Consider the following 11,799-nt stretch of genomic DNA (forward strand, 5'->3'; position numbering starts at 1 on the left):
GTGACATGCTTATTCATTCTGAAGTACTACTCATAGTGAAAAATTATTTATTATTCATCAGAAATTGAAATTTAACTGGTGTCCCGAATCTGTATTTTCTGACCTGGACACCCTAAGCACCCCCTGTCTCGGGGCCAGAGATGTTTGATGAGCATGAATAACACACCCCCTTGTACAGATGGGAGGACTAAGATCACAACCACGGCAAAGAATACAACAGCCCTGACTCACAGCTATTTGACATCCCAGGCTCCAATATTGCAGCATTTGTGCTGATTAACAGCACTGGGTTCAAGTCCCACCTGCTCTGCTTCCCAGATGTGTAACCTTGGGCAAGTCACTTCACCTGTCCCAGCTTCGGTTTCCTTAGCTGCCAGATACGATAAATAGCCAAACACTCTATGACTCCCCCCAGCGGTGTGTAAGAATTCAATCAGATAATCCACATGAACTAACTCCAAAAGAGGAAGGCACACATAAAGCTATCAGTAAATGTCGATATTATGAGAATGCACTCACTTGTGTAGCCGCAGGACTACTGCATCTGCTTGCCTGCAGGACACCCTCCCCCGTTTTCCTTCATTTTTACTGAAATGTTGTTGGGCATTTCATAGCTCAATGTTTGCCACCCTTACCAAAGTAGGATCTTTGTGAGGGCAGAAACCAGGTTGTTTATAGCTGGAACCTCAGTGCCCAGAAGAGAGCCTAACACAGTGGTTGAGTGAATTAATAAGTGAGTGAATGAACTAATGAGTAGTGAAAACTCTAACACACCAGGCACCTTTCCTAGCCATTCTTCTTACTCCTCTGCTTCCAGCCATGCCCCAGGCCTCTCCAGGGAGATCCTAGGCCCGAGGAGTCTGGCATGCCCTGTCAGGGCGGGGAAAGAGACAAGAAGTCATCCTGGCCCACACGGTCTTCATCAGCAAAGGTTTATTACCTGCGTCTTCCATCCGCCTCCCATTCCCCCAGTTCAGGCTATGAACACACAAGATACACACACATATACCCAGAGACAGGCCAAGATAAGGGCCTGAACGTGGCTCAGACAATGAGGTTTGAACCTAGAGCTGCCCATGCTGCCTCCGCTCCTGAGCCTTGGTTTTTCTGTCTAAAATATGGAGGGTCAACTAATCCTGCCCTGTGGAGACAAAATCACGGGCAGCCAAAGAATGATGTGTAACATCTGTTCTGAGTTTTCTGAGGAGAAAAGGAACTGATATTCATTCATTCATTCATTTGTTCAATCATTGAAGAGGCAGTAACACACAGGGATCAAGAAGCCACCTGCCTGGGTTTGAATCCCAGCTCTGCTGCTACCCAGCTGTGTGACCTTGAGTAAGTTACCTAACATCTCTGGGCCTCAGTTTCTCATCTATAAAATGGAGTTAATGGAGTGGTTTTGTAAGGATTAAATGAATTAATATAAAGGTGATTACACACTAGGCTCTGAATGATATATAAGGCATTGTTGTTGTTATTACTCATTTACAAGTATACACATAATAGTTCATGGGTCTTTTTATGCTTCGAGTTATCAACATCCCAGGAGGGCAAGGGCTATCAGTGTCCTCATCTGACAGATGAAGAAGTTTAGGTCCATGGCATTCAGCAGAGCTGAGGAATGGTTATGGGTTACCGACATCTGAGCCATCTAACAAGCGAGAGACACGGATTCTTGGGAACGATTTTGCCACTGTCAGGGAGCGGGGCTGGGGAAGGAAAGGAGGAGGAGGAAGAGGTTCCCGAGGCTCAGCAGAAGGCGTACTACTGACTCCAGTGCTTCCAAAGCTCCTGGTCACTGAGTACCTACTGTATGCTGAGCTCTGTGCCAATTGCCAGGGACATAGTGGTGACCCAGACACTACCACAATCTCCATCATCCCAGAGCTCACAGTCCAGGGGAGGATATGGATACATGACCAGGGGTGATCAGAGCTGCAGTGGGACTCACAAGGAGTTGTGGGAATCCAGAGGAGGACTGGGAAGGGGGAGAAGTCAGAGGAGAATTCCTGGAGGAGGGGATGCTAAAGCTAAAACCCCAAAAATGTACAGGGCAGATGGGGCAACTAAGCCAGCTCAACACAGGCTCAGAGTCTGAGAGCTTTGGGGGTGGTCCAAACTCCACTCTCCTCAAATATCACCAAGCCCCCACCCTGCCTACTGCCGCCCCAGATAAACACATCTGAAACAGGCATCAGGAAAATGTAAGAATCATTCCAGTTTATTGTGCACCCAGATACATGCCAGGAACTCTTTCCAGCTGTGTCCAACAGAACTTCCTGTGATGATGAAAACATTCTGCCTCTACAATATCCAAAACAGTTGCCATGAGCCACACATCACTACTGAGTACTTAAAATGTGGTAGCATGACTGCCATAGGTTAAATTTATATGTTGAAGTCCTAACCCCCAGGACCCCTGAATGTGACCATATTTGGAAAATAGGGTCATCGTATTAGCACACACACAGGGAGAATGCTGTGTGAATGTGAAGGCAGAGATGTGATGATGCGTCTACAAGCCAAGGGACACCAAAGATTGCCAGCTAACACCGGAATCCGTCATGGCCCCAGAAGGTACCAGCTGTGCGGGCAGCTTGACCTCAGACTTCCAGCCTCCAGAACCAGAAGAGAACGGATTTCTGCTCTTTAAGCCCTCTAGTCTATGGGACTTGGATATGGCAGCTCCAGCAAACCAGTACACCGAGAAACTGAATTTTTAAATCTCATTTCATTTTAGCTAATGATAAATAGCTGCACGTGGCTAGTGGCTGCTATATTGGACAGTGCAATAAATGGTTTTCAGTCACTGCACCCCCTCCCATTGTGCAGAGGAAAAACTGAGATAGGGGCTGCCCTGAGGACTTGGAAAGACAGATACAGGAAGACCCACAGGCACTGGCTCGGTCCTGGGAGGGCAAAGAAAGAGAAAACCCTTTCCAGCCAAAGGTAGCCACGTATGGAGGATGTGCACCTGCACTGTCCAATATGGCTGCCCCAAGTCCCATGGGCTGTTTAAATGCAAATTAATTTAAAGTTCAGTTCTTCGGTTGCACCGACCACTTACTGAGTGCTCAATAGCCACGTGGGGCTCCTGTACTGGCGAACACAGATGGGGAACCTTTCACTATTGCCTGACGTTTTATCAGACACATAGATACCACTTACTGTGGCAAACCCTGAGCATGCAACAAGCCTCATGCTGTGGGTTCTGCTTGTTATCAGCCCACTTTAGACAGGGAAGGAGAGGACAAGGACGAGGCTGTGAGTGCTCAAGGGAACTCTAGAGAGTAGGCAAGGTCCCCGAGGTCAGGAGAGCCAGACTGCCGCCCCTCTCCTGGCCCGCAGACTGGGTTCCCAAGCGATGCAGAGCCCAGAGGTGGGGGAAGGAGGCTGCGGCCGGGCTGGGGGGAGGGGCGGGGGGACCAAGATGAAAGATGGGGCAGGAAAGGGGAAGTGAGCGAGAAGGGGCGGGTGTCAAGTCTTGCTGCCCTCCACCCTGGTAGCCTTGTAATACTCAAATACTTTCAGCAGAGTGGTCCAGTCACGCAGGTTTGCACGCGCGCACACACCCCCCCTCAGGCATGAGGCCTGCCGCACAAGGAGACGCCTGTGCACACACAGAGGCACAGCTTATGCTCACAGCACAACATGCTCAGCCTCCCACTTCTCTCCTTCACCCACACACCCCCGCCACCTGCCCTCACAACCACACGCCCCTCCCCCAGAAGCACACAGACCCTGGGCCTTCCCTGGCCACAGACAAGGATGCAGGCTCCCAGCAGACCCACAGCCCTCATGCTACTGTCCCTCTGCAAAAACATGAATAAGAGGAAGGCTGAGACATCTCATACCATCATTGAACTTCCATGTTGCCAGGGCATCGACCCCACAGCCTACCTACCCCTTGTCACCTGGGAGCCCCACTGAAATCCAGAGAGGAGCTGGGGCATACATAGTAATCCCAAGTGTCCCCATTCCAGGGTGCTCTCTGTTCCAATGAGTAGTTGCCTCCTTCTCCGAGGAGACCGTGAAACACCCACAGACCTGAGGGCTGTGAGGAGGAACACAGGGCCTTGGAACACCTGGCTGGTTGCTTGCTCTGTCCTCTCCATCTGGACCTGCCTGCTGCCTCTCTGCATGTTCCCAGGCTCCTGGCCCGCCCATTCTGGGCCTTCTCCAGGCCAGGAGGAGGGCCAGTGTGGACACGCACTGGCAGCTGGACCATCTTCCCCAGCTGTGGCTCAGACGCTCCTCACACTGGAGATGCTAGTCAGTGGCTCCCGCATCCGAAAGCTGAGTGACCGGGAGCCCCGGAAGCTGTCCCTGGGCCTCAGGGAGCTGTCGGTGGTGGAGGCTCCTGAATGGGCCTCAGCAGCCCGGGCCAGACAGTCCCCAGGCCCTCGCAGGCCCAGCCTGAGACACCCACAGCAGAGAAAGCCCAGCACGGCCCGGCAGACTTCCCGGCTGCGGAAGGAGTAGATGAGAGGGTTGACAGCCGAATTGAGCACGGCCAGCGCCAGGATCCAGTCCATGCCCCTCAGGTACTCCTGTGCCCAGACGTCGGAGCCAAAGATGTCAGCCAGCAGCAGACCGAAGAGTGGACCCCAGCAGACCACGAAAGCCACCAGGATCATGAGCACCGTGTTGAGCAGTCGGCGGGCCTTGCGGCGGACTGGGGGGCGCGAAGCCTTCTGCCCATTGGCCCGCACCACCCGGAAGATGGCCCCGTAGAGCACCATGATGGTGGCCAGGATACAGGCAAAGATGATCACGCAGAAGAGGATGTAGGCCTTGGAGTAGAGCGGGAGCAGGCTGGAGCACCTCTGGAAGGAGCACACGCAGTTCCAGCCGAGCAGGGGCAGCAGCCCCAGCAGGGCGGCCAGCAGCCAGCAAAGCCCGATGAAGCCCAGGACACGGCCCCTCTTGGTGTCCCCACTCTCAGCCACCGGCCGCACCATGGTAGCGAAGCGCTCACCTGCAGTGAAAAGCAGGCTGAAGGTGGATGCAGCCAAGGCCATGAAGAGTATGCCCTCCCGTAGGAACCAGGAGGCCGGCGCCAGGTGGAAGGTGTGGGCCCCGGAGAGCAGCACGTTGACTAGGTAGGCCAAGCCAGTGAGCAGGTCACTCAGTGTGATGTTGACCAGGCAGTAGTAGACCCACCGCCGGGACTGCATGCGAGTCACGATGGCCACCAGCACCAGAAGATTCTCCAGCACCACCAGACAGCTCACAGCCACAAAGAGTCCCTTCAGGAACCCCAGGCTCCCATTCTCGGTCTCAGCCCGCCCCATCAGCCGGCCCGAGTGGTTGTAGTGCAGGATAATGAGCTGGCTGTGCCCACCGGCCGCCAACTGCTGGCAGGCCTCATGGGCCTCCACTGGGGACCCTGTGGCATTCATGGCAGTCCCTCGGGGCAGACTGAAGCCCAGGGTGGCTGGCCCCGAGCAGGGTGGAGCTGCTGCCTTGCCTGGTCTTGGTTTCCTGTTATTTGAAATTTCCTGTTATGTTCGAGGTACCCCCAGGGTGGGGGTGAGGCCCGGGCAGGGAGGAGCATCCCAACGGTCTGCTCTAACCCCAGGACCCAGGAGGGCGCTGTAGCCACCCTTGCAAGACCCCAACCTCTGCCCTGCTTCTGTTCCTCGAAAGCCCAGGGGGGTGGAGGCCCCAGAGGGAGGGAAAATTCTCCCCGCAAAAGCACTTGCCACCCCTCCTGGCTAGGTGACTCCCTCCAGGGGACTGGGTGATTCCATCACTGTCTCCTCAACTGCTCCAACTGCGCCTGGAACACAGTAGGTGCTTAGTAAGTGTGTGTTAAGTGACCGCACACACATGAGCATGGGCGCTGCTGGCCACCTTGTCGAAGGGGCAGACGCGCCCCATTTTAGCTCCATGACAGGGCTGAACAAACCTGCAGCATACCTGTCCACAGAAGGGGAAACCGAGGCCTGAAGAGTCGGCACCAGCTGTCACACAGTGACCACCTACAATCACACAGGGGTCTCTGGGTCAGGACTCTCCTTACCAGAGTTTTCGGTTGCCTCTTCTGCCCCCTGAGTTAGGCCCTACTCGGGGCAGAGTTGGGAGCCCCTACCCAGGGTCCTCACCTCTGGGAGGAGGAATTCACGGGAAACATGGGGACTCACCCCACCCCCACCCATGTCCATCTGACCGCGCTCAGGCTGACTCAGTCTGAAATGGCTGAGGACTGAGGTGTGGGCAACAAGCTGAGGTGAGAAGTGGGAGGAGCAGCCCCCACCAGTGTAGCTCAGTTGGTTGGGCATTGTCCCACTAAGTGAAAGGTCGCCGGTTTGATTCCCGGTCAGAGCACATGCCTGGGCTGCGGCTTCAGTCCCCAGATGGGGGTATCTGAGATGCAACTGATCAATCTTCTCCCCTATTCTTTTTCCCTCCCTTACCCTCTCTCTAAATAAAATCTTAAAATAAAAAAAAAAATAGAATTGGGGAAAATAGAGCAGTCCTGGGGGACCTGAGGGTGTGAGGCACAGCCTTACCCTGGGGTTTCAGGGGGGAGGAAGGTTCCCTTGCCAGGCCCACAAGGGGCACAAGGGTGCCCATGGAAGTCAGGGGGGCAGGAGATTGGAGAGGGCAGTCCAGGTGACCATGACCCCTGACCAGCACTCCTCTCTTTGGTCGCTCTTCAGCTGTGGCAGCAGGACCGTTACAGGGAAGCTCAGATCAAGGCACTGGCTTAGGAGGCGGTAGCATATTGTCACTGGAGGTGACAAGCAAAAACGGCCCTAAAGAGGTTTTGGGAGGAGGGGCCACCCAGGCAGCTGTGCAGGCAGCTGGGGTTTGAGGCCAGGGGTGAAATGAGAAACTCAACCATGTGTTTCCCTCGTTGCTGGCCTCACAAGGGACCACCATACTTGGGCACATTAATAGAGAGACACACTGCATGTTCTGAGGCTAAGCCTGTACCCTGTATTGAATCCTGATTCCAGGCTGAGTCTAGACCTTGAACAGAATTCTAACCCCAGGCTGAGCCTTGATCCTGGGCTGAGCTCTATTCCCAAGCTGAAACCTGACCTTGGCCGAGCCCTGGTCCTAGACTGAGTTTTGATTCCAGGCTGAACCCTGAGCCTGTGATTGTAAGCTGACCATGACCCTGATCCTTGACCTTGGGTGAGACCTAGCCCTGGACTGAGCCCTAAACCCAAGCTGAGCCCCAACTCCAGTTCAGCCCTAGCCTCAACTAAACCACAACCCCAGCTGAGCCCCACAACCCCTGGCCCAGAGAGCAAATTCGGGAGCAATGCACAGCACTCGGAGACAGCAGTTTGACCAATGAGGCAGAGCTGTCCAGAGGTGACCTCTCCCCTGAATGACTTGCTGTCTGGGAGGAAGGCCGTACACACATCGCACCTTGTTTAATCTCACAATTATCTCGAGCGGCAGAACAAGCTTTAGAATCTGCCCTGAAGACACAGTTCTAACAATATGCAAGTGCTCACACAGAAGGTCATTATTGTTGTTTGTAAATGAAAAACATTAGCACCCCGAATGTCTGTCCATAGGAGACGGACTGATAGATTAGGCCGCACCAGAGCATGGCACTGCACAGCTGTGAGAAAGAACAGGGACAACTTCTGTGAATGGAATGGAGTGATTTCCAGGTCCTATTGTTGAGTGAGGAGAAAAGTACAAAACAGCTTAGGGTCATATGGTACCTTTTGTGTAATAAAGAAGGGGGATAAAATACACACGTATTTGTTCGTTTTTTTCAAAACACACACAGGAAAGATAAACCAGGAACCAATGAGATTGGTTACTTAGGGGAGGGGCAGATGGGACTGAAACTGAAAAAAAGGGAATGACACCCTCTGAGTGTCCCTCTTTGTATAGTTTTTGAACTCAGTGAATGTTTCCTATAGTCAACAAAGAAATTAGATCAAACAAGGATGGAGAAAAAGAACTTTAAGATGGGAAAGAAATAGAAATCAATGTAATTGCATTTCACATGAAAAACATAATCACACAGAAATAGAAAAGAACCAGCCCATACAACCTTTGGACACAGTACTAACTCTAAAGACAAAAGGAACTGCAAAGAGATTTTGACCTTTGTTTAGGAGATTTGTTTTCGAGAGTAGAAAGAGAGTAGTGATTCTGAAACTACCATCATGTGCCTTATGGGACTAAGCACAGTAGCAAGGGCATTGACATTAGAAGCCAGGTCTTTCCTGAGGGATGACGTGTAAATATGGAATGGGAGAACGCAGAGGAACCCCACAGGAATAGACCAGGGTTGAAAGGGGCAGGGCAGACTCAGGATTTATATAAAAATCTGTTTCCTCACTCTGTCCACTGAAACTCCTCAACAGCAATGAAAGCATTAAACACCCAGATCCTGGCTTCTCAGTATCACCCCCTTCAAAAAAAAAAAAAAAAAAAAAAAAAAGAGGCTCTGGCTAGTGTGCTCAGGGGATTGAGTGCCGACCTGCAAACCGGGGGTCGCCTGTTTGATTCCCAGTCAGGGTACATGTCTGGGTTGCAGGCCAGGTCCCCAGTGGGGGGCACATGAGAGGTGACCACATATTGATGTTTCTCTCTCCCTCCCTTCCCCTCTCTCTAAAAATAAATCAATAAATCTTTAAAAAAAAAAAAAGAAAAAGGACTTAGGCAGGAAGTATGCAAAATGAGCCTGGAATATGTTGGTGGGTCAGAAAGCAAGAAAGTGCTCCGAGAAGGATGGGGACCTGTCACAGAGACACAGGAGCCAGACTGAGGGGCTGCTGGCCAAACCTGGAGCTATGTGAGCACTAGCAATGAATGACCTGAAAATCAGAGCAACAGGAAGTAGATGGTCGGGGCCAGGGCCTGGAGGGAGGGCCACAGGCAGCTAGTGTTTAATGGGTACAGTTTCAGTTTTACAGGATGAAAAGTTCTGGAGACAGATAGTGGTGATCGTTGCACAACAATGTGAATGTGGTTAATGCCACTGAATGATACACCTAAAATGGTTAAAATGGTCAGTTTTATATTATGTGTATTTTACGACAATATAGAAAATGGGAGCCCTTGCTGATGTGGCTCAGTGGATTGAGCGCCGGCCTGCAAACCAAATGGTCTCTGGTTTGATTCCCAGTCAGGGCACAGGCCTGGGTTGCAGCCCAGGTCCCCAGCAGGGGGCGAGCGAGAGGCAACCACACATTGATGTTTCCCTGCCTTTCTCCTTTCCTTCCCTCCTCTCTAAAAATAAATAAACTCTTTTTTAAAAATGGGGGAAAAAATCTTTCCATATGATCCAGCAATTCTATTCTTAGGCATCTCCGCAATACCTGAAAAATCACCTTTTGTAATCATCATAGCATTAATTGATCCAGGCAAGAATCATTGCTAAAATTATTGTGCGAGAGTTTTGTTGGGGGAGCAGGATATTTGCATAATATCGAAGTATCTTTCTACAGAGTACATATTAATTACAAAGAGAAAAATATCCTACTTGAGAAACCTGGTGAATGTCATCTTAACCAAGAGATCCAAGTTAAAACGTCACTGGAAATGCAATAAATAAACATGGCTGGCCTCCTGACGCGACACACTGGGGAGGACACAACACTTCTATGATATTCCTGTGAAAGCATGCAAACTGCGTTGGATCATGAGGAGCCATCACATGAACACACACTGAGGACACGCCACGGAATAGCTGGCCTATACTCTTTGAAAGAGTCAAGATCATGAAGGTCATGAAAGACAGAAAAGCGTATGCCCGTCTTGGATAAAAGGAGACCCAAGACACATGCAACTAAATGCAATGAGTGGTCCCCGACTAGATACTAGAGTGGGGGGAGAGTTGCTGTAAAAGACAATAGTGAGGAAATTTTCATATGAGCTGTGTATTAGATAATATCATTGTATATATACTAGATTTCCTGAATTTGACTCTCATCCTCTGCTTATACAGCAGAAGATTTTTTTCATGAGAAATACATGGTGTTCTGGAGTAAAGGTGCACAATATCTTCAACTTACTCTCAAATTATTTAGAAAATTAAGAAAAAGAATGTGTATATTCTCTATAGAATACCTAACACACTCTTAGATTATGTTTATAGAGAAGTATAAAGCAAAAGTTAACCATGGGCAGATCTAGTTCAGGGATCAGCAAATCTTTTTCTGCAGAGGGCCAAAGAGCAAACAATTTCATCTTGAGAGCCAGGCAGTGTCTGTAGAAACTCTGCTCCCCACGGGAAAAACTGCCAGACAACATATAAAGGAATGGGTGTGGTTGTGTGCCAATAAAACTTTATTTACAAAAACAGGCATTGAACAGATGGTTTACTAAACCCTGACTTAGATGAAGAGTTGATGGGAGTCCATTGCAATAGTTTTGCAACTTCTGTAGGTTTGAATTATTTTCAAAATAAAAAAAATGAATGAAGAAAATATGGATTTCCTAACTTTGTGGCCAAGAGATGGTCTCTAAATATCTTCCATTAAAAAGAATCAGGGTTCCTTGGAGGAATGGCTGCATACAGAGCTGGTGCTGGGAAAGTATAGGACAAGCCAAAAAGCATCTCTCTTTGCCAGGGCTATGAACTCTTAAGACCACCGGGGTCATGTCAAGGGGGCTGAGGAACCCACTCAAAGAGGTTCCACTGGCCACAAGCCACCGGATGCCTGAGCCATCAGAAGCTGAGAGAGGCAGGAAGGATCTTGCCCTAGAGCCCTCAGAGGGAGTGTGACCCTGCTGGTGCCTTGATCTTGAACTCTGGCCTCCAGAATTGGGAGAACATGTTTCTGTTGTTTTAAGCCACCCAGTCTGCAGTACTTTGTTACAGCAACCCCAGGAAAACTATCGGCACTCCTTGAAACTGCCGAGGTCATCAAAAACAGGGCAAAGTCAGAGAAACCATTGCAGCCAAGAGGAGCTTAAGGAGACGTGCCAGCTAAATGTCATGTGGGGTCCTGGATGGGATTCTGGGACCAAAAAAAAAAAAAAAAAAAGACATTAGGGAAAAACCAAGGAAATCCAAACAGAGAATAAATGTTAGCTAATGTGTCAATATTGGTTCACTAATTGTAAAAAAAAAAAAAAAAAAAAAGTACCATATTAATATAAGATGTTAATAGTAGGGGAAGGCAGAGACAAATGTATTTTAAAAAAAATAAAAGAGAGCTGGAGAAGTGAAAAAAAATAGCAGGGGAAATTGAGTATTTTTTATAAGGCAATTCTCTGTACTACTCTCACAATTTTTCTGTAAATTAAACTATTTTAAACATAAGGATTTTTTTAATTAAAAAAAAACCAACTTGTTGAATGAATAGAATCTTGGCTCTGTGACCTCCCAGGTGTGTGACCTTAGTCAAATTGTTCCGTTTCTCAATGGCTGTTTCCTCATCTGTAAAATGGGAGTGATAGAGCCCTGGCGGAGTAGCTCAGCTAGTTAGCGTGTCCTCTGGATACACCAAAGTTGCAGGTTTCATCCCTAGTCAGGGCACATACAAGAATCAACCAATCATGCACCAATAAGTGGAAAAACAAATCAATATGTGTGTGCGTGTGTCTCCTCCCTTCCTCTATTTCTCTAAAATCAATAATTTAAAAAAAAAATTAAAAATGGGGCCCTGGCTGGTGTGGCTCTGTGGATTGAGTGCTGGCCCGTGACCCAAAGGGTCGTCATTTCAGTTCCCAGTCAGGGCACACACCTGGGTTGTGGGCCAGGTCTCCAGTTGGGGGTGCAAGAGGCAACCACACACTGATGTTTCTCTCTCTCTTTCTATCTCCCTTCTTCTCTCTCTAAAAATAAATAATAAAATCTTTTCTAAA

At 49.5% G+C, this 11,799-nt stretch overlaps 1 protein-coding gene across 1 annotated transcript; it reads right to left on the reverse strand.

Moving 5' to 3' along the window:
* Positions 1-4,240: 4,240 nt before the first annotated feature.
* On the reverse strand, positions 4,241-5,405 carry S1PR4 (sphingosine-1-phosphate receptor 4). The gene has a single exon (XM_054578044.1). It carries the CDS (start codon positions 5,403-5,405, stop codon positions 4,248-4,250), a length of 1,158 nt encoding a protein of 385 aa, XP_054434019.1. The 3' UTR covers positions 4,241-4,247.
* Positions 5,406-11,799: the final 6,394 nt, after the last annotated feature.

The sequence above is a fragment of the Pteronotus mesoamericanus genome, unplaced genomic scaffold (genome assembly GCF_021234165.1).
Source record: "Pteronotus mesoamericanus isolate MK-2021 breed Mesoamerican mustached bat unplaced genomic scaffold, CSHL_Meso_final contig_482, whole genome shotgun sequence".
Taxonomy (NCBI): domain Eukaryota; kingdom Metazoa; phylum Chordata; class Mammalia; order Chiroptera; family Mormoopidae; genus Pteronotus; species Pteronotus mesoamericanus.